The following is a 23,739-nucleotide window of genomic DNA, read 5'->3' as shown; positions in this document are numbered from 1 at the left end:
CCCTTTGGAGTGGTGATACCAGGGATCCCCAATAAAGGGGTCTTGAGGGGAGGCATTGGCCATAAGCCAAAAGGTTGTCATTGCTCTCCCCTCTAGCGGTGGGGCGGGGGGTGGGCTCTGTTCTCCAGAGCCAGCCCAATCCCCACACATTCTGGATAACCCTGAAGTCTCCCAGATCCCTGGATGGGGACTGGGAGGGATAAACGCCCAATGCTTGAGTCAAGGTCTCCATACATCTGAATCTTAATAAAGTTGTGGCCAATTTTAATCCCATAGCAAGTTGTCTTCAGACATTATTCCACTCAGGGGTCGCCTGGGGTTGGGGAACTCTGCCTGTCCACGCAATTACCCAGCCCTGTTAACTCAACTGCTGCCTTGCATAATTGGATGAAGGATTTTTAAGGAAGTAGAGGGAAATGTTCACTCCCTTCTTAGAATCATAGAGTTGGAAGAGACCACAAGGGCCATCCAGTCCAACGCCCTGCCGAGCAGGAAACACCATCAAAGCATTCTTGACATATGCCTGCCAAGCCTCTGCTTAAAAACCTCCAAAGAAGGAGACTCCACCACACTCCTTGGTAGCAAATTCCACTGCCAAACAGCTCTTACTGTCAGGAAGTTCTTCCTAATGTTTAGGTGGAATCTTATTTCTTGTAGTTTGAATCCATTGCTCCGTGTCCGCTTCTCTGGAGCAGCAGAAAACAACCTTTCTCCCTCCTCTGACATCCTTTTATATATTTGAACATGGAGAGCAAGTGTGGTATAGTGGTTAAGAGCGGTGGACTCGTAATCTGGGGAACCGGGTTAGCGTCTCCACTCCTCCACATGCAGCTGCTGGGTGACCTTGGGCTAGTCACGCTTCTCTGAAGTCTCTCAGCCCCACTCACCTCACAGAGTATTTGTTGTGGGGGAGGAAGGGAAAGGAGATTGTTAGCCGCTTTGAGACTCCTTCGGGTAGTGATAAAGCGGGATATCAAATCCAAACTCTTCTTCTTCATCATATCACCCCTTAACCTTCTCTTCTCCAGGCTAAACATACCCAGCTCCCTAAGCTGTTTCTCATAAGGCATCGTTTCCAGGCCTTTGACCATTTTGGTTGCCCTCTTCTGGACACGTTCCAGCTTGTCAGTTCTTATGCTACTAGCCACACTTCATTCAGGTTGCTCAGATTATTAAAAGCAGGGAGAAGAAAGAGAGAGAGCCACTCCTTATAGTATGTCAAAAGTGTCTTATGGAGAGGGTGGCAATAGATTATTCCTCACCCAGGTCTGTTACTACTTTAACTGGCCTGGATTGAACATGGCTTGGCACAAACATGCGATCGTGCCACTTCCAAGAGAGGTCACGGTGCTTTGCTCCTTTACCAGTCGCCGTGCCATTGTGCACTCTGCTGAACTAAGTCGTGACTTGGCATGTCGTTCAGATTCCAGCCTAATTGCACGCTGTAGCCAAGCTTTGTCGCATGGGATACAGCCGAGCTATGCAGATTTACTTTCAAATTTGATCCGTACTAACCACAAAACCCTTGAAAAAGTTACAAATGAATTTTATGTGTAACAACATTTCTTACAACAATGAGATTGGTCATGCCTGATTGAGACTATCTACTTCCGTTGCCCAATTTTTATCAGATTTCTATTGGTGTTAATAAAGTCAACCATGAATACAGAGAATATTCACTCCAGTAACTATGTAGCTATGCTTTACTTACTGAATAACTTGGAACCTTTACTAATTGTGGTGAATTATCTTCTAACAAAAGACAAAGTCCAAAAACAACAAAAATACAAAATAGGACTTTCAAGAATCACAACCTCACATTGGAGGAATGAGAGTGAGTGAGTGGACATTCATATCACTTTGTAAAATTGAGACGCTGCAGATAACCAAATATTACACCTATCTGCTCTTCTCCTGTTCAATTGTAGGACTTATGGGATAGAAGCCAACGATATTTGAAGAGTGTATTTATAGGTTTCTGCAAAGATGGCTGTCAAGAAGAATATCCCATTTCCCATTTCCCCAAGGCAACATTGTTATGACCATTGTATAAAATTAACAGAATTATGACATCATGTAGCCCATTCTTTAACAACCGAGACCAATGGTCTTTAAAAAGAAAATGAGGGCACTTCCAGGCACCTTGTTTTGAGCATTGACCTCAATCTGATTGCAGGAAGACTAAACGACATTATGTCAAAGTGAGTGTTATCCTGAACTTTCCACTGAATTGTCCAACTTTGGCAGAAAAAGTCCAGTGCTTTAGAGAACCTGGACTGCGGCATAAGACGTTCCAGTCAACTATCATTGTTTAACCTGGATTTGCTGGTATGTGATTGAATCCCACCCTAAAATAGCAAAGGTCCCTGGAAGCAACTTTAGTTTAAAGCCCCATTTATTTCTGTGGGAAACATTTAAGACCATGATTACACTTTTCCCAATAATTTTGCTTAGTTAATAAGTGACTCTAGACCAGGCATAGGCAACCTTGGCTCTCCAGATGTTTTGGAACTACAGTGGAACCTCGGTTTATGAACACCTCGGTTTATGAATTTTCGGTTTATGAACACCGTGGACCCATCTGGAACGGATTAATTCATTTTCCATTACTTTCAATGGGAAAGTTCGCTTCGGTTTATGAACGCTTCAGTTTATGAACAGACTTCCGGAACCAATTACACCCATGCTTCAGTTTATGAACGCTTCAGTTTAAGTACTCCGCGGACCCGCCTGGAACGGATTAATCCACTTTCCATTACTTTCAATGGGAAAGTTCGCTTCAGTTTATGAATGCTTCAGTTTAAGTACTCTGGAACGGATTAATCCACTTTCCATTACTTTCAATGGAAAAGTTCGCTTCAGTTTATGAACGCTTCAGTTTATGAACAGACTTCCGGAACCAATTGTGTTCATAAACCGAGGTACCACTGTACATGGAACTCCCATGATCCCTAGCTAACAGGGCCAGTGGTCAGGGATCATGGGAGTTGTAGTTCCAAAACATCTGGAGAGCCAAGGTTGCCTATGCCTGCTATAGACCAAGTAAATTGAAAAGCTGGGATGGAAGAACTGTAACTAAATACCTAAATCAACTAATATGAAGAACATTTGCACTATGCTAGACAACTAATGTTTTATGGCTATGAAGTAAGTTTACCCACTGTATCTAGTGAAGGAAAGAGAAAGTTTTAAATAAGAAACAAAGGAGAACGAAAAAGAACTCTCTAGATTTTATCTGTTTAATGTAGTTTAGGACGTTTTAAGCATTAACATTCTCTTAACAGGTTTTCTTTTTTAAGAATTTCCCCGGTTTAGGACAATATTCCTGCATCTTAATCCTACTCCCAACCCAGGATACTACAAACAGGATCACAGACAGGGCTAGGGTAGCAAATCCACAGCAGAAGTAACCTCTGGAGCCACCAGGACAGGAAATTGGGGCAGACGTCAAATGCCTTCATTCAGAAAAATGAGCAGGAGGGTCCACAAACCCAGTAGGGACCCTCATTTTTTATGAGATTGAGCTAATAAACATTATCATCTAAAGAGCAGGGATCCAGGGGTCCTAGTAGACCACAAGCATAGCACGACTTAACAGGCAGCAGCAAAAAAAAGCTAATGCTACTCTAGGCTGCACCAAGGGAAGTAATGGTCCCACTCTATTACATCTTGGTCAGACCACACCTGGAATACTGTGTCCAGTTCTGGGCACCACAGTTTAAGAAGGATATTGACAAGCTGCAACATGTGTAGAGGAGGGCGACAAGGATGATCAAGGGTTTGCAACAGTTGAGAGAGTTGGGTATGTCTAGCTTGCTAAAGAGGAGACTGAGAGGAAGTATGATACCCATCTTCAAATATCTAAAAGGTTGTCATATGGAGCAAGCTTGTTTTCTCCTGCTACAAAGGACAGGACATGAACCAATGAATTAAAGTTACAAGACATGAAATTTCCGACCAAACATCAGGAAGACCTTTCTGACAGTGAGAGCTGTTTGACAGTGGAATGGACTTTCTTGGAAGGTCATGGACTCTCCTTCATTAGATATTTTTAAGCAGAGGTCGGACGGCTTTTTTTGCCATGGATGCTTTAGTTGAGATCAGCAGGAAGAATGGGAAGGGCTGGGCTCCAGATAAGTGTTCGACTTATATTTCCCTTGACATATGTATTAAATGAAATAAATAAATAAACAGATTCCAGGGTCAATCCTGGGCATTTCCGGGCAGAGCTGTGAATGTTGCATCTGAAATCTTGGGCAGCCACTGCTGAACTGTGTAGACCAGGCATCCCCAACTTCGGCCCTCCAGATGTTTTGGACTACAATTCCCATCTTCCCCGACCACTGGTCCTGTTAGCTAGGGATCATGGGAGTTGTAGGCCAAAACATCTGGAGGGCCGCAGTTTGGGGATGCCTGGTGTAGACTAATGGTCTGAGTGAGTGCAAGGCAGTCACCTATGTTTGGTATTTCACAGCCTCTCTGACATGGTACTAGTTTGGCCATTGTAGGGTGGCAACAGAATGTAAATGGAGGAACAGAAAGCTTAGCCAAAGCTCTGGATCCACTGGCCATACACAAAGCTTGTGAGATAAATAACTCATTGGAAAGCTGGTCAGAGGTTAGTGTCAGATGCGTTTAAGTCATCATATGCTTGCTTTAGCAGTAGCTTCAATGCACCGGCTCCCTCTTCTGGAAGAAGAAGCGGGAATATACAGGTAGAAGTTGTCTTAAGCGGGGGACTGTATAAGCAAAATTATGCAAAGCCAAACCCCCGGCCCCAAATAGTCCTGCACATCCATTCCTATCTCTCTGACACCAGTGATGAGCGGGCCTTGCCCCCCCCCCCCAAGATGGAGAGTTTCTAAGCCCCTCAAGCTTGCTTACCGAGCAGGTCGTGCGAGGCCTTTGGAAGGCTCTGCAAAGTTGTGGTGAGATTGTCCCAGAAACCTGGAAAGTAAGTGGGGGGAGCCTTAAAAAGCTCTTTCCACACTGTGTTTTCCCACTGCGGAAATAGCTTTTTAAGACCCCACCCCACCCCGCTTGCTTTCCAGGCTTTGGGAAGGTTGCATGTGGGTTCCTGTGAGATCTCTTCTGGGGCGGAAGGTGTTTCCTGTTCTCCCGCCCATTTTATTTATTTTATTTTCTGTGGTCACATTTGTAAAATCAGTCTAAGATGAGATCTACCCATATTGCAATTCTGTCTATTTATAGCAGGGGTAGGCAACCTAAGGCCCGGGGTCCAGATGCGGCCCAATCACCTTCTCAATCTGGTCCGCAGATGGTCCGGGAATCAGTGTGTTTTACATGAGCAGAATGTGTCCTTTTATTTAAAATGCATCTCTGGGCTATTTGTGGGGCCTGCCTGGTGTTTTTACATGAGTAGAATGTGTCCTTTTATTTAAAACTAGCTGGCCAGGCCACGCGTTGCTGTGGCTCATCCCTGTGATTCCCCCCACCCTGTCCCGATCCATGACCTATCCCGTCCCCTCTTGCCCCCAACCCACACGCAGGCGAGTCCCCACCTCCATTTGGCCTAGTCTGTAAAGGAGAGCCTCCATTCGGCCTAGTAGCTGCAGTACCAGTGTAGTCTCCAATAGAGGGCCAAGGTTTTCTAGCTGTAGTACCAGTGTAGCCGCCGCTAGAGGGCACTGTGTTGCAACCTCTTCTGCCTTCTATTTCCCAGCTTCCCCGGCCCTCTGAGTTCAGGGTTTCAAACCAGTGGGTTTTACCTGATTTTCCTGCCACAGGGGTGAGATGTGGGCAATCTAAGCACATGGAAACACTCGGATATCTCCATGTGACACTGTGGCCAAATTTGAACGCGATCGGGCAAGCGGTTTCAGAGAACGTCACGGCCTAACAAACACGGACCTTCTACATTTTTATATATATAGATGCATCTCTGGGTTATTTGTGGGGCATAGGAATTCGTTCATTTTTCCCCTTCAAAATATAGTCCGGCCCACCACATGGTCTGAGGGACAGTGGACCGGCCCACGGCCGAAAAAGGTTGCTGACCCCTGATTTATAGTATTATATCACAAAACTACATGGAACCTTAACTGCATAGTTCTGCCTTTCAGAGTATGCCCCTCCCCCGGCAAGTTGCTAGTGCAGGGCGTCAATCCAGATCATGATATGTACGAACAACCCTTAAGAAATATGTGTACAACTAGGGTAGCAAAATGTATGACAATACCCTTTTCACTACCTTCACTTTTAAGTTTATTTTTCTGGGGTACTCCAGTTAATTGAAGCAATAGAATAGAATTGAATTGACTGAACCAACAGAATTTCCATTTCTGCACTTAGCTAGATCACCTATTTATTAAAATCTGGTATATTATTTATGCACAACCTAAGCACAAAATATTCTATACAAAAGTACCTCCTTTAACCAGACTTCTGAAAACTTTACATATTAAGTGTGGCTGATTTAAACCGGATTTAAACTTATCGTTTACTTGATCCACAAATTGCCAATGAAAAAAGGTAGGAGTTCCACTTATAATTTTTGGTGAATTAAGCTCTAATTGATATAAAAATATTGCTGGAATGGTAATGACCAGCTGCTGTATAGTCAACGCTGTATTTAGAGGCTGGTGCTTTTAGTTTCATCCAACTGCATATGAGATAAAGCTGGTGAATGAACAAATGATTAGAGCATAAATAAGCCAGTGAATTCCCCACAAAATTCCCTCCTTTTGGCCATTTCAAGCAAACAAGCATGTACTGTACTCACCTGAAGGTAAATGGCCCCCTCTACTGCCGCTTTTAAATCTGTGCAACCGGTAATGAGAGACAGCTGCTGGTCAGCTTTCAGAGAGCCTTTCAGCATTCCTGTCTTTCCTAGTTCTTTCAATTCTTTGCTGTTTGAAAACAGAAGAATTATGAGTTTTATTTATCACTCGTACTAATAAAAATATACCACAGGAAAGATTCTGGCAACCTGTTCTTCCCTATGGCTCTTAACTTTTTCCATGCACACTTATTAAACGGAACCCTGATGAAATATGGTGCAGTGTATGGCATTCTCAAGAACGCGGGTGGCACTGTGGTCTAAACCACTGAGCCTCTTTGGGCTTGCTGATCAGAAGGTTGATGGTTCGAACCCCCACGACGGGGTGAGCTCCCGTTGCTCGATCCCAGCTCCTGCCACCTAGCAGTTCAAAAGCACGCCAAAAAGTGCAAGTAGATAAATAGGTACCGCTCCGGCGGGAAGGTAAACGGCATTTCCGTGCGCTGCTCTGGTTTCGATGTTCAGTTGTACCAGAAGCGGCTTGTGCTGGCCACATGACCTGGAAAAACTGTGGACAAACGCCGGCTCCCTCGGCCTGTAAAGCGAGATGAGTGCCACAACCCCAGAGTCATCTGCGGCTGGACTTAACTGTCAGGGGTCCTTTACCTTTTTATGGCATTCTCTAGATTCATGCTTCAAAGCGCAATGCAAACATGGTTATTCATTTATTAATTGCCTCCCATGCCAACATCTCAAGGTGGTGTGCAATAAAAATAGCTAAAAATGGCTAAACACAGCACAAAATAGCAAATACTTTCTTTTATAAAAACCAGAAAGGCAGAAGCAATACAATACACACACCCTTGGCAGAAATCCAGCGGGGAAAGCCCGTCAGAACAAAAATGTCTTCATTTGTTCCCGGAAAGTGCAAATGGTGGGCTCTTCTTGTATCCCGAAATGCTATTCCAAAGAACAGGGACAGACATATGGAAAGTCCTGCTCCAAGTTACTGTGATGCAGACTCCTGATAACATTGGCATATGCAGAAGGAGCTCTTCCACAGACCGCAGTGACCTCCTGGGCATACAAGGGATAGGGTGGTCTCTCAAGTAACCTGGTCCTGAGCTGCATAGGGCCTTATATGTTAGTACCAAGACCTTGAGCTTTTCCTGGTGGCAGATCCGATTCAGGCCAATTGTCCATCTAGTCCAGCATCTTGTTTTCACAACCAGAGCCTATGAGAAACCCACAAGCAGGACCCAAGTACACTCTCTCCTCCTGCAATTTCCAGCAACTGGTATTCAGAAGCCTAGTTCCTCAGACTATAGAGGCAGAGAACAACCATGACGGCTAGTAGCCTTTGCCTCCGTTAATTTATCTAATCCTCTTTTAAAGCCATCCAAGTTGCTGGCCACCACTGCCTCCAGGGAGCCATCACTGATGTCCATGAGTTCTACCGTTAGGAGAGAAGAAACTTTTCTCTATCCACTTTCTATGTGCCATGTATAATTCTATCATGTTGCCTCTTACTTGCATTTTCACAAAACTGTTGTTGCTGTTGTTTAGTTGTTTAGTCATGTCCGACTCTTCGTGACCCCATGGACCATAGCACGCCAGGCACTCCTGTCTTCCACTGCCTCCCGCAATTTGGTCAAACTCATGTTCGTAGCTTCGAGAACACTGTCCAACCATCTCGTCCTCTGTCGTCCCCTTCTCCTAGTGCCCTCCATCTTTCCCAACATCAGGGTCTTTTCCAAGGATTCTTCTCTTCTCATGAGGTGGCCAAAGTATTGGAGCCTCAGCTTCAGGATCTGTCCTTCCAATGAGCACTCAGGGCTGATTTCCTTAAGAATGGACAGGTTTGATCTTCACAAAACTACAAATCCCCAAATGCCGCAACCTTTCCCCATTGCTCCATCCCCTTGATGATTTTGGTTGCCCTTTTTCTATCGTACTCATTTATTCATAGAAATATTTATATACCACCGTACCGCAAAACATGTGAACTTTTCCAGCCTCTCCGGCACATGAAAACCTTTTGCATGTCTGTTGATGACTGAACAAAGATTATACAGGAATAGGCAGACTCTTCTTCGGTGGAGGCGCAGCGTGATGTGCTGTCCCAGACAATGTTAACATACAGAAGCACCCAATCATCAACCTGCCAGTTTCCTCAACCACCTCGTGTCTCCACCATTCTCATGCAGAGTTTATTGCAAGTGGGACCTGCGACTCTCTCATCCCCCAGGAGGTGTTTAAAGTTATGTGCAGAGTGGTCACAACTTAAAAGCAAGTAGTGTGCAATAAATAAATACCGGGTCTGGGGAAAACCTTGAAACAAAACCTTGAAAACAACTTGGCGCTCCTTCTCGCAAGTCTGTGATTCTGGCAAAGCTTTGTGTTGATTATTGTTAGAGCAGTAAAGTTTTCATATTGTACAACAGCAGTCCCATCACCCATAGGCAATTAGATGCTTCCTCATATTACAGACAGAGAAATCAGGGTAAACAACTTAACAAAGGAATTGGGAGTGAAACACTAATCTGATAAGGGGCTGTGCTTGGCCCTTAAAGGTAAAAGGTAAAGGGACCCCTGACCATTAGGTCCAGTCGTGACCGACTCTGGGGTTGCGCGCTCATCTCGCATTATTGGTCAAGGGAGCCAGCGTACAGCTTCCAGGTCATGTGACCAGCATGACAAAGCCGCTTCTGGCAAACCAGAGCAGCACATGGAAACGCTGTTTACCTTCCCGCTATGGCGCTTCCTATTTATCTACTTGCATTTTGACGTGCTTTCGAACTGCTAGGTTGGCAGGAGCTGGGACCAAGCAACGGGAGCTCACCCCGTCACAGGGATTTGAACCACTGACCTTCTGATCAGCAAGCCCCAGGCTCAGTGGTTTAACCCACAGCGCCACCTGGGTCCAGTCAAATCAATTCTGAAGGAGAAACAAAAACATGCATTCCTCTTCACACTTTTAAGTATCCCTTACCACCAAACACTCAGAAACATGAAACTGCTTTGCTGAACCCTCTCTCTGCAAGTGTTTTGTTTGCTTGTTCATTCTGCTGTCACCTAGGCAATGCCATTTTGGTAGTGCAAATAATATCACATTTCTACCCTCAAGAAAGGAAACTCTGGTCTGTATGGATAACTTTTGTGATCATCATCTGAAGTTTGCAACGACATGGATATATGATGAGGCAATGTTAGAAACACCACTTCTCTGTGACATTTCAGTGGTACATCATGCGAGCTCTCAGGAAGTTGGACATGGGAATTTAAGCCAGCACCAACTCAATTCTTACAATTTAGCACAGTTGAAGTGCCCAAAGTGCTTCATGTGCATTTTCTCAATAATTCTTACAACAGCATTGTAAATAGGTCACTATTGCCACCATCGCATATAACAAAGGGTGGGGCTGTCGCCAAGAGAACAGCCTCTTATCTAAAGACACCTACGCAGTGATTTGAATACGGAAACTCCTAACTCTCAATAAGCATTCTGGAAACTTAAGTCTCCACTTACTAGTATTGGGAGGGACTGGGCATCTTAAACAAGCTTTTTTAAGCGTTACTGATATTTTTATAACACGAACAAAATAACAAAGACATGGAGCACCTGAAAGGTGAAGGTATGTGACAAGCCAAGCAAGCTACAGAAAGGTGGAGGCAGCTTCCGCTGCTGCCTTGAGACAGGCAAGGGGGACTGGCGAGGCTTAGCTGGGGGGCGGGAGGGCTTCTTTGAATCTTGCCGCCTGCCCCCCAGCTGAGCAAGCCCTATATCCTTCCAGTATGCACAAGCCGGAGGGACATGGGGCTTGTTGAAGCAGAGGGAAGAGCAAGCCGTATTGTGGCTCTGTGATGTGGGTTGTTTTTCTCTCTGCAGCGGTATGAGGGCAGACCGCGATGGCGGTTTCACTCAGCAGTATATCACTGGTGAAACCGCCACTGCTCCCGAGTCCCTCTGCCGCCAGAGTCCGGATGCAGCTTGTTTTTCCCTCAGCACGCTGGTAGCAGTGGGACTCAGGAGACAGGAGGTTTCACTAGCAATATGCCGCTGAGTGAAGGCGTCATCACCATCTACCCCTAATACCAGTCCTGGGCGATATATGGATATATGGCCCAGGCCTACTAGGTGACCTTGGGCTAGTCCCAACCTCTTAACCTACCTCACAGGGTCGTTGTGTAAGGATTACCTGAGGAGAGGGATCCACTGTGTACTGCTTGGAGAAAACGGTGGGATATAAATGCAATAAATAAACTCTTCTGTGTACCTGCTTTAAGAAAGCTGGAGGGACCAGCCAGATGGAAATGTCAGCCTCTAAGCACTAAGATCAGAGATAAAGGACATCCTATCTCCCTTCTAAGTGCTAAAATCAGAGATAAGCCTCTGCCTGCCGTGTGACAGTAAAAGGATTTATGCCTCTGTTTTTCTGTCTGCCTGCTATTGCTTTTAGAAGGCAATAGAGGACACATTGGACAACTGATCAAAAACTGGGGAGTTGGTAATGGGGCTTGTTGGTCTCACTGAATATCTTCTACCTTTTATCCCACAATCTGAGCACTACCTTGAACAGATAATCTGAATGCATCATGAAATCCCATTGGTCCCTTGTTCATCTTGTATAGAACTAAGAGCTAACCACAGTATTCAAACAATTATAATCCTGACTAATCTGTGCTAAAGGAACTCAAACGACTTACCCAATTTTTTCCAGGGCTTTTGTTACCTGTTCTTGTACAATATCATAAAGCTTTACTTGAAATCCACCAGAAGCAAATAACATGGCCCAGCTACATCCAATGAGTCCACTAAGAAGAAAAGAGAAAACGGTTAGCACAAATCTTTTATTATTTTAAAATACTTACATGCCACTTTTCCAGGCAAAGCCTGTCCAAAGCAGCTTAGAGCAATAAAAGCCACAAGTACCATATATAGAAATGCTTTTTACTAAAAATCAATAATAATTATTGATCTATTCCACAGAAATTCCACAAAGAGTGTTTGGAATTCCAGTCTCTTTCCGGCAAGCAGGACATAAATTACTCAGGGGAGAGTCAACTGAGACAAATGAGTTTTTAAGGTCTTCTGAAAAGTCTGAAGTGTAGCTGCCCATTGCAGGAATTCTGGGAAGGAATTCCAAAGATGTGGAGCCACCACAAAAGAGGCCCTACCTCTTATGCTCAACCACCTCACAGACCTATTCCTGCCACAACATAGAAGCAAAACAAGGTTTTCCTGTTTCAGCACTTGCTGAAGGAAGCAACCTGGATATGGATATAGTTAACCAACCCACAGATTCAGCAACAGAAGTTCAAGGTATGTTTTGAAAGGGCAATGAAGGATGCAACAGACGAATCAGAATATTACAAAGCAAATTGGCTCACACCTTACCTTTGGAACATCTAAGTTTATTAAGCAGAGAGCGAATGTTGAACAAAATGGACTTGGGTTGAAAATAGTCTTGTTTCAACTTTGGAAAGAAATCCAAAGAGATTTGGAAGTATGGTCAAGGTTGAAATTGTCCTTAATGGGAAGAATTGCAACTGTTAAAATGAATGTATTGCCGAGAATGTTGTTTTTATTTCAGGCCCTACCGATAGTTGACAAAATGAAATGTTTTCAAGAGTGGCAGAAGACACTGTCTAAATTTGTCTGGCAGGGGAAGAAACCCAGGATTAAATACAAACTTTTGACTGATGTAAAAGAAAGAGGAGGATTCTCCTTGCCAGACTTAAAGATTTATTTTGAAGCCGCAGCTTTTTGTTGGTTGAAGGAATGGTTTTTGTTAGACAATGATGACTTGTTGGATTTAGAGGGCCATGATAATGCGTTTGGTTGGCATGCATATTTATGGTATGATAAAGTAAAATTACACAAAGGTTTTAAAAGCCATATAATTAGGAAATCATTGTTTAATGTTTGGATTAGATACAAAGATCTATTGGAAAGAAAAACTCCTAGGTGGATCTCACCACTTGAGGCAAAGAAACCTAAAAGGACAAATATGGATGAGAATAGGTTGAAATACAAAGATATCCTGATGGAGGTGGGAAACCACTTTAAGTTAAGGCCATATGAACAACTGAAAGATAGGTTGAGTGACTGGTTTCAGTATGTGCAGATAAATGAAGCATTCAAGCTAGATAAAAAAATAGGATTCCAGACAGAAAAGTCGAAATTAGAAACGGAGTTATTAGAGACAGACTACAAGAATTTGTCTAGAATGTATAATTTGTTGCTAGAATGGCATTTGAAAGATGAGCAAACAAAATCAGTGATGACTGAATGGGCCAAGGACTTGGGTCATAATGTGATGATGTCGGAGTGGGAAAAATTGTGGAAGAAGGGTATGAAATTTACGGCTTGTACTGTGTTGAAGGAAAATTTGATGAAAATGATGTATAGATGGTATTTGACGCCGGTCAAGCTGGCTAAAATGTATCACAAAAGCGACAATAAATGTTGGAAATGTAAGCAGGATGTTGGCTCATTCTACCATATGTGGTGGACATGCCCTAAGATAAAAGGCTTCTGGGAAATGATTTATAATGAGTTGAAAAAGATGTTTAAAAACACATTTTTGAAAAAACCGGAAGCCTTTTTGCTTGGAATAATTGGGGAAGAAATCCCCAAGGACGATGTTAATTTGTTTATGTATGCCACCACAGCCGCTAGGATCTTAATAGCACAATATTGGAAAAAAGAGGAACTGCCTTCGAGGCAGGAATGGCAAATGAAAATGATGGATTATATGGAATTGGCAGAATTGACAGGAAGACTCCGGGACCAAACAAATGACAAAGTTTTAAAAGATTGGAAGAAATTTAAAATATACATAGGGTATGAATTTGAAAACTAGATTTTGAACATCCAGGAAAATAAAGAAGTTAAGGCAATAGGGAAATAATAGAAGATTGAAAGGGAGAAAATATGATAGATGATATAAAGATGAAATTTTTGAAGTGTTAAAGAGAATATATGATGGGTAAGAAGGATGATTTAGAAACTGCTACAGAAGTTTATAAAAAAGAAAATCAGATAGTAGGGAATTGGGGAAGCCAGAGGACAATGAATATTAAAATGGATTAGAGATGATATATTTTTTTTTGTTGTATTTTTGTATTTTTGTATTTCTGTATTTTGATGTGTACTTTTTGTATTTGTGTTTTGTATGTGTGTTGATAAAATGTTTAATAAAAAATATAATTAAAAAAAAAAAAAAGAAAATAGTCTTGTTTCACTATTCTGTAGGTTATTCTGCATGCTACAGGCCTGAAATTATGCACGCAGAGCATCTCCCTAAGTACATATGGAATGCAGAAACATTCAGGTGAACATATATAGTCATATGAAGTTGCCTTACCCCAAGTTAGGCTATTCATCTATCTTGCCCACTATATATACTCTGATCATGGCTCTCTTGGCTGTCAGGATTCTTCCCTGCCCTATTACCTGAAAAAACCTGAGACTAAAGGTTTCAGGATTGAATCTGGGATATTATGCATGTGTTCTACCAGGGTTCAGCCCCTCTTGGCAATTCTTTTTTTATATATGGTTACAGGTAGGTAGCCGTGTTGGTCTGGATCGAAGTAAAATAAAAAAATTCCTTCAGTAGCACCTTAAAGACCAACTAAGTTTTTATTTTGGTATGAGCTTTCGTGTGCATGCACACTTCTTCAGATACAGTGAAATGGAAGTTTCCAGGCACTTATGTAGAGAAGGGGTGGGGAGGGGTGGGGATGGGGAGGGGGGATCACTCAGAAGGGTGGTGGAAATGGGTGATTGACTGACTGATAGCTGTTGATGACCGCAAACGACTGCAAATGGTTTTGCATGAAAAAGCAAGGGTTGAGATGGCTGAAGATCGCTTATCATGTATAATGAGATAAGAACCCGATATCTCTGTTCAAACCAGGTCCCTCCATGGTTTTGAGCTTGGTGATAAGTTGCAATTCAGCAACTTCTCTTTCCAGTCTATTTCTGAAATTCTTTTGTAGTAAGACAGCTACTTTGAGATCTTGTATAGAATGTCCTGGGAGATTGAAGTGTTCTCCTACTGGTTTTTCTGTCTTCTGGTTCCTGATGTCAGATTTATGTCCATTTATCCTTTGGCGTAGGGTTTGGCCTGTTTGTCCAATATAGAGAGCTGAAGGGCACTGTTGGCATTTGATGGCATACACAATGTTAGAGGATGAGCAATTAAATAGTCCTGAGATGGTATGTTGGATGTTGTTGGGGCCAGTAATGGTGTTGTCTGGGTGTATGTGGCAGCAAAGTTGGCATCTGGGTTTATTGCAGGCTCTGGTACCAGTGTCCATGTTAAGTCTGGTGGTTGTATTATTGTGGGTGAGGAGTTGTTTAAGATTGGGTGGCTGTCTGTAGGCAATGAAAGGTCTTCCTCCCAGAGCTTGAGAAAGGGAGCGGTCATTGTCCAGGAGAGGCTGTAGATCTCTGATGATGCGTTGTACTGTTTTAGCTTGGGAGCTGTATGTGATGACTAGTGGTGTTCTGTTATTTTCTTTTTTGGGTCTGTCTTGCAGCAGGTTCTCTCTAGGTATCTGTCTGGCTCTGTTGATCTGTTGTTTAACTTCATCAGGTGGATATTTTAGTTCTAAAAAGGTTTGCTGTAGATCTCTTAGGTGAGATTCTCTGTCTGTAGAGTTGGAACAGATGCGGTTGTAACGTAAGGCCTGGCTGTATACGATGGATTGTTTGGTATGTTTGGGATGGTAGCTAGAAGCATGTAGATATGTTTGTCGGTCAGTTGGTTTTCTGTATAAGGTGGTGTCTATACGTCCATCCTGTATTTTTATAGTAGTGTCCAAAAAATGTATTTCTTGCATAGATTGGTTCATTGTTAGGTTGATGGTGGGGTGAAAGTCATTGAATGTCTGGTGGAAGGTTTCCAGGGTCTGTTGTCCATGTGTCCAGATAATAAAAATATCGTCAATGTATCGCAGGTACAGGAGAGGTTTGAGTGGGTAGGAGTTAAGGAAACGTTGTTCTAAATCTGCCATGAAGATGTTGGCATACTGTGGGGCCATGCGGGTGCCCATGGCTGTGCCGCTGATCTGGAGGAACAGGTCATCACCAAATTTGAAGTGGTTGTGGGTAAGGACAAAGTGGCAGAGTTTGGTAGCAAAGTCCGCTGTGGTTTTATCTGAAATGGTGTTCCTTATGGCTTGTAAACCATCATTGTGTGGGATGTTGGTATATAGAGATTCCACATCCATAGTGGCTAGTATAGTATTGTTAGGAAGATTGTTCAAATATTGTATTTTCCTCAGAAAATCTGTGGTGTCACGTACATAGCTGGGAGCACTGATAGCATATGGTTTCAGAACAGAGTCCACATAGCCGGAAACACCCACTGTAATGGTGCCAATACCTGAGATGATGGGGCGTCCTGGGTTTCCTGGTTTGTGTATTTTGGGTAGAAGATAGAAAGTTCCTGGCCGAGGTTCCGCTGGTGTGTTTGTGAGGATCTGTTCTTGGATGTGTAGGGGTAGCTCCTTAATAATCTTGTTCAGTTCTTTTTTGTATGCTTGTGTGGGGTCTGAGTCCAATTTCATGTAAAAGGCAGTATTGGAAAGTTGTCTGTGGGCCTCTTGGATGTAATCAGTTTTGTTCATGATGACGACAGCTCCACAAAACTGATTACATCCAAGAGGCCCACAGACAACTTTCCAATACTGCCTTTTACATGAAATTGGACTCAGACCCCACACAAGCATACAAAAAAGAACTGAACAAGATTATTAAGGAGCTACCCCTACACATCCAAGAACAGATCCTCACAAACACACCAGCGGAACCTCGGCCAGGAACTTTCTATCTTCTACCCAAAATACACAAACCAGGAAACCCAGGACGCCCCATCATCTCAGGTATTGGCACCATTACAGTGGGTGTTTCCGGCTATGTGGACTCTGTTCTGAAACCATATGCTATCAGTGCTCCCAGCTATGTACGTGACACCACAGATTTTCTGAGGAAAATACAATATTTGAACAATCTTCCTAACAATACTATACTAGCCACTATGGATGTGGAATCTCTATATACCAACATCCCACACAATGATGGTTTACAAGCCATAAGGAACACCATTTCAGATAAAACCACAGCGGACTTTGCTACCAAACTCTGCCACTTTGTCCTTACCCACAACCACTTCAAATTTGGTGATGACCTGTTCCTCCAGATCAGCGGCACAGCCATGGGCACCCGCATGGCCCCACAGTATGCCAACATCTTCATGGCAGATTTAGAACAACGTTTCCTTAACTCCTACCCACTCAAACCTCTCCTGTACCTGCGATACATTGACGATATTTTTATTATCTGGACACATGGACAACAGACCCTGGAAACCTTCCACCAGACATTCAATGACTTTCACCCCACCATCAACCTAACAATGAACCAATCTATGCAAGAAATACATTTTTTGGACACTACTATAAAAATACAGGATGGACGTATAGACACCACCTTATACAGAAAACCAACTGACCGACAAACATATCTACATGCTTCTAGCTACCATCCCAAACATACCAAACAATCCATCGTATACAGCCAGGCCTTACGTTACAACCGCATCTGTTCCAACTCTACAGACAGAGAATCTCACCTAAGAGATCTACAGCAAACCTTTTTAGAACTAAAATATCCACCTGATGAAGTTAAACAACAGATCAACAGAGCCAGACAGATACCTAGAGAGAACCTGCTGCAAGACAGACCCAAAAAAGAAAATAACAGAACACCACTAGTCATCACATACAGCTCCCAAGCTAAAACAGTACAACGCATCATCAGAGATCTACAGCCTCTCCTGGACAATGACCGCTCCCTTTCTCAAGCTCTGGGAGGAAGACCTTTCATTGCCTACAGACAGCCACCCAATCTTAAACAACTCCTCACCCACAATAATACAACCACCAGACTTAACATGGACACTGGTACCAGAGCCTGCAATAAACCCAGATGCCAACTTTGCTGCCACATACACCCAGACAACACCATTACTGGCCCCAACAACATCCAACATACCATCTCAGGACTATTTAATTGCTCATCCTCTAACATTGTGTATGCCATCAAATGCCAACAGTGCCCTTCAGCTCTCTATATTGGACAAACAGGCCAAACCCTACGCCAAAGGATAAATGGACATAAATCTGACATCAGGAACCAGAAGACAGAAAAACCAGTAGGAGAACACTTCAATCTCCCAGGACATTCTATACAAGATCTCAAAGTAGCTGTCTTACTACAAAAGAATTTCAGAAATAGACTGGAAAGAGAAGTTGCTGAATTGCAACTTATCACCAAGCTCAAAACCATGGAGGGACCTGGTTTGAACAGAGATATCGGGTTCTTATCTCATTATACATGATAAGCGATCTTCAGCCATCTCAACCCTTGCTTTTTCATGCAAAACCATTTGCAGTCGTTTGCGGTCATCAACAGCTATCAGTCAGTCAATCACCCATTTCCACCACCCTTCTGAGTGATCCCCCCTCCCCATCCCCACCCCTCCCCACCCCTTCTCTACATAAGTGCCTGGAAACTTCCATTTCACTGTATCTGAAGAAGTGTGCATGCACACGAAAGCTCATACCAAAATAAAAACTTAGTTGGTCTTTAAGGTGCTACTGAAGGAATTTTTTTTTTTATATATAATAATGTACTGTATTGCATATTGAGTCAATACTTTTTTTTAACAGAAAGTGATATTCTATGCAATTCTATCTTAGATAATGCTTGGTAATGATAATACTCATTTCAAAGATCAGCTAAATTGCACAGAGCCAACAAACAGTCCTGTTTAGTATCTGCCTGCCCATGGGCATAGTTCTTGCTAAATATTGGGAACTAATTTGGATATCTAGATGCAAATTTTCTGGTCCTACACAGCTATAATAAAATACTGTAATAATATTTTTTAATTTATACCCCACCCATCTGACATGGTTTCCCAGTGCAGTGGGAAAACTCTCAAAGAGGCAAGATAAGGCCACATGAAGTCACAAGTTATTAAAGGTTGTAGCTGTAGTCATGTCATATCAAAGTCACTGACGACCAGACATCAGAACAGAATAGTCCCACAATATTATTCTATTCTGCAGCCAGGTAGTCTGTGCAAACATCTCTACTGATTTTAAATGCAATAATGTCTCGTGAGGTGCAAACACTCTCTTAATTAACATGTTTTTATTATTCTTAAGTCACAGTGGGAAAATCTTTGAGCTTTTCAAAAGTCTTATATATTCTTAAGTGTTTCTTATTTAGAAAAGACTGTAAATAAAGCAGCCTGACTTTTGCAAGTTCTTTTTTTAAAATTAAATTTCTATACCACCCTTCATTAGAGGCTCACAGCTCTTGCCACAAAAATAGAAAGTTATATAATCCTTGCATAATATTATCCTCCTAGGTAAGCATGTATAGAATTGCAAGCTAAATATGCTTAAATTGGCCTGGATTGTGCCCACAGTAAAGTCCCATTTAGTTCAGTAGGACTTAATCTGAATTGGCATGCATATATGATTGCACTATTAATTGCCATACATTTTCACTAGAAATTAAGCACATGCTCCACTTCAGACAATAAAATTTATTGGGTGGACACTGACATTATTGTGAATGGAACTGAATTGCCCAATAACTAAGCAAAATAAGGAAGTATGGTATTCATCTCTTTTTGTAACTGGGGACAATGAGGCATGGCCAGGAATCTTGAAGATCTCAACATCTGCAAGTAAAAGGCAGCAATGGAAATAATCGGAACAAAAAATGTGGAAGTATGGGTTATAATTCAATGTATTAGTATTTCCATAAAATGCTTTTAGACTTCAGAAAAGGCTGACTTGAACCTCTGAATCAGTATATTGTCAGTATTTTCCTTATAAAAGCAAATGTACCATTATATACAATACACTTTTTGCCATATTCACCATAGGAAATTGATGCTTTCCACATATAAAGGCATGGATGACCACATACTTTCCTTGTAGTTTTACTGATTTCAATGGTGCTTGGTTTTCATACAGTTAATAGTCATGTTAATAATTGGCAATAAACATGATTTGTTTATCACTTGTTCTCTTAATCAGTTAACAGGATACAGGAACAGTACTGGTGCAATTCTACATGAAGGTTACTAATGGTACAGAGATCGTCTACTTCATAGTTTTATTCAGACATACACTCAATATTCAGAACAAACATGTACTTTCATTCACTTAGTTTACAAGAGAGTCTCTTAAATCACATATCTGACAGCAATTCATAGTCCACAGTGCAGTAGCCTCAACAGACTACCAACAAACCTCTAGCACAGTAAGAATTGCTGGTTGACCTTTGTTCTGTGCTAGCTGTAGTGTTCCAATTTCCGACATTTAAGCAGTTTCCCAGTTGGTGCTACCATTGGGCAGCGTTTGACCTTACCCTCTACATACCACTGGTGACCGATGCATAACTGAGTGCAGCCTTAGTCTAACAGCATGCGACAACGTAAAAGGCACATGCTCCGAACACAATTCACACCTCTTACGTTCTGCAGTTGGGCAGCAAGACTGTGTATGGAGCAAGCCTTGAGGTCCCTTTGTTTGAAGAGTTAAGGTTGGGGCGAAAACATTCAATTATAAAAATAAGCAAGCCAGAGTTTTAGGCCTTATCAAATGGGGAAAACAGGCATATATATTTTAAAGCCATTTGTGAGCTTCCAATAGACATTTGATCAGCCACAAAGTGAACAGAATGCTGGACTACATAGGCCTTCCATTTGATCCAGAAGGGCTCTTTTTTTCTTAATTATAAGCACGCACACCGTAGCACTAATTTTGGGTATAAATTTCCTGTTATTTTAATCAGAATGCAGTTAATTTAGAGGGAGAAAAAAAGAACAACACATACAACCTGAACATAAATACATGAAGGCTATCCAGATTCCAGTCAAGTTACTACTCTATAAAATTATCCTGGCAAAAATCTACATTTTGCTGTTTATAAAAGCTTTCCAACACACACTACACTTTGAATTTCCATGTTGGCAATGGAGTTTTTCCCGTGCTGCCATTCACCTAGAATGTCCTTTAGCTCCATGTGTTTCAAGGTAATCTGCACAGACTAAACGCAAACAGATTAAATAGCTTAGATAAGTGTTCTATTCACACGCAGGAAAGTTACTCATTTGTTTTGTCTTTTTTAACACCTTGCTGCATCAACAGCAAATGCCGATGTAAAAGTCGTGGTTTGGTGGCTTTGAAGATCCCACGCCTAAAACGCAGGTTCCACGCCCTTCGCGCTTTCCTGGGGGGGAAGGGGGGGCACAGGATCCCCTTTCCCGGAGTGAAACACCCTTCTCCCTCCTCTCTCCGAGCGAGCCAACAGGAGAGCCACTCGTCAAGGGATTTACCTGCCAACAATCACAACACGTCCCTCTTGCACGGGATCCATCGTGCCAAGCTCAGGTTGCAGCACTCACACGGCAGGAGGAGGAGAACCCGGGAAAAGCCACTCGGAGGGAACGTGGGCCAGTGGCTCCCTTTTCAAGGCGGCGCTTCCTCGCCACCCCACCCCCACCCCAATTCCAAGGGATGTCACGGTCACTCCCATTGGCTCCCAGATAAGAACACTTCCCATTGGCTCCCCGGGTGCCCCAAGCGGCGGCTCGAGGGAACGTCTCCGGATGGAGGTTACCCGGGTCAAGGGGAAAGAGAGGCGGGCGGGCGCCTGGGGTTCTTCGGCGCAGGGAGGCGAGGGAAGGGTTCGTTTGCTTCTTCCTGGCTTCGGTATGGAAGGAAGTCGGCGGGGCGGGCAGGCAGTTCCGCAAGAGAGATTCCACAGCGACTTTGCTTTCCCCTCATGGCCATGCATCCATATATATGGTTTCCTCTCCCGCTACTCTCTGGGTGGTGCTGCGCAGCTCGGAGGATCGGGCCCTGTGAGGGTGCCCCCAAAGAGAGAGCGCATGCGCAAGCCAGAAAAGGCGGCAGGAGGTGCTGCTGCTTTACTCACCTCTCTCTCTGTCTTTTTGGGAAGGATTGCACACCAGGGGTCCAGAAGAGCCACTTTGTAGGGACTCCATCCCAAGGGATGTGGTGGCCTCCTTGGCTGCAGCATTTGAAAGGCTTGGGGGAGGGGGGAGAACTCACCACCACCTTTTTCTCCCCCCCCCCCCCGTGGCAGTGGTGGCCACCAAGTTGAAAGGTTTTAAAAGAGGATTAGACAAATTCAGGGTTGGCCCATCCATAAGGCAGACTGAGGCAGGTGCCGCCTCAGGTGGTGGAAGCCAAGGTGTGCTGCCATAGGGGAAAGTAATATTGGTAACAATTCCAATATTGTATTTTGGCTGTGATCCATACATGTTTTCTTGACAGTAAGATCCATTTAGTTCAATGGGATTTTGAGTAGACATGCCTAAGGTTGCAGATACTGCTGCAAGTGGGAGGGACACCGAAAAGACTTTAATTCCACTGATTACTCAGGGAAAGGAGGATACACAAACAAATCCCCTTATTCCTCTGCTGAGACAGAGGAAGGAGAAAGTGATATGCTACTAAATAGTCAATATTTACTCTGAGAGACCAGAGATAGGCACCCGTCAACAGGGCTTCTATGGACTTTTGCCATATACTATGAAATGGAAGCAGTGTTCCTTTCCTTCCATTTCAATTTTCTCATTGTCCACATAAATTGTCCCATTGTCCCCAAAAATTGTATTGTGCATTTTGGGGTACTTTTATATTTAATTAGTTACTGTAAACTGACCCAAGTTGTTTTTTGAAGTATAAATGTTTAAAAGAAAAACATAAACCCACTTTTACTTTCCGTGTGTGTGTATCCTAGTCTATATAAGCAGTTCTGTTAAATGCTGTGAAAATAATTCCTTGCTCTGTCATGTCCCATGTACTATTATCGTACACCAGTCATTCCCAAACTGTTCCACATGAGAACTATTAGTGTGCCATGAGAAACGCATTGTATTAATTAAAGGCTTTTGTGAGCCCAGAAGTACCCCACCACAAAGAAGGATGCCTACATCCCTACAAAAGTGATTCACTCTAACTTTATTTCCTTCTGGTCACTGTTGAGGGTAGGCAAATCTGCCATCTCTGTCAGGCTGGTATGATTATAGCACTCAGCCGTTCTCTATGCAGAGATGCAAAAGGATTACTCTAGCACAGAGAAGACTACCTCTTGCATCTCTGTGTGATTCATTGCTCTGGACCTGCCTCCTTCCAATTAGTATTAGAAAGGGGGGGAGGGAGTAAATGTTTTTGAAGGACATTTCCTATATGTAGACATATAGAAGCTTTTCAGTTACTCAGGTAGAACTATGTATAACTAACAAGCTTCTATGTTCCTACACCAACAGAAGCTGGCCCCATAAAATAAACCTGCATACACATTATTGTTTACTTTAGTACACTCCCACTGGTGGTGTCTGAAGCTGTGACATGAAGTTAACCACAATGCATATCTACAATGTAGTTTTCTTGGGAAACACTGCTGTTTGATGTATTCCCCCCTTAAAACCAGCTTCCGTCTAATTTGAAAATGTAAGCTACATTCACTTTACAATCTGAGGTACTTTTGAGGTAGCTGTCATGCATGCACAAAGACATGTACTGTATTTACAAAATTGTTATATGCACTACAGCAGTGTTTCTCAACCTTTTTTGGGCCACGGCACACTTGTTCCATGAAAAAAATCACGAGGCACACCACCATTTAAAAAGTTAAAAAAATTAACTCTGTGCCGCCCTATATTATAATTATGACTGTAAGAAACACTTGCCAAATATTGCTTTCTGGTGGGTAAGTGCGGCCGCCAGGCTCGTTTGCACTGAGCTTTGGGAAAGAGGAGAAATATTGCTTTCCGGCGGGTCAGTGTTGACTATTGGCGGCCGCCAGGCACGTGACAATGCAAATCACCCTTCTCGTCACCGCACGTCGCGGCACACCAGCCAGCGTCTCGCGG

At 43.0% G+C, this 23,739-nt stretch overlaps 1 protein-coding gene across 1 annotated transcript in view; it reads right to left on the bottom strand.

Annotated features, from left to right (window-relative positions):
- CRYL1 (crystallin lambda 1) overlaps positions 1-21,347 on the bottom strand; it is a 46,838-nt gene extending 25,491 nt beyond the window's left edge. Inside the window, exons 1-3 of the mRNA XM_035115458.2 lie at positions 21,172-21,347; positions 11,447-11,554; positions 6,743-6,869 (exon numbers count right to left, since the gene is read on the bottom strand). Coding sequence (XP_034971349.1) covers positions 6,743-6,869; positions 11,447-11,554; positions 21,172-21,212 — 276 coding nt within the window. The 5' untranslated portion in view covers positions 21,213-21,347. The remainder of the gene's footprint in view (positions 1-6,742; positions 6,870-11,446; positions 11,555-21,171) is intronic.
- Between the last annotated feature and the right edge of the window lie 2,392 nt (positions 21,348-23,739).

This window comes from Zootoca vivipara, chromosome 4 (genome assembly GCF_963506605.1).
Source record: "Zootoca vivipara chromosome 4, rZooViv1.1, whole genome shotgun sequence".
In the NCBI taxonomy this organism is placed as follows: domain Eukaryota; kingdom Metazoa; phylum Chordata; class Lepidosauria; order Squamata; family Lacertidae; genus Zootoca; species Zootoca vivipara.
This window is presented reverse-complemented; position numbering and strand designations above follow the sequence as displayed.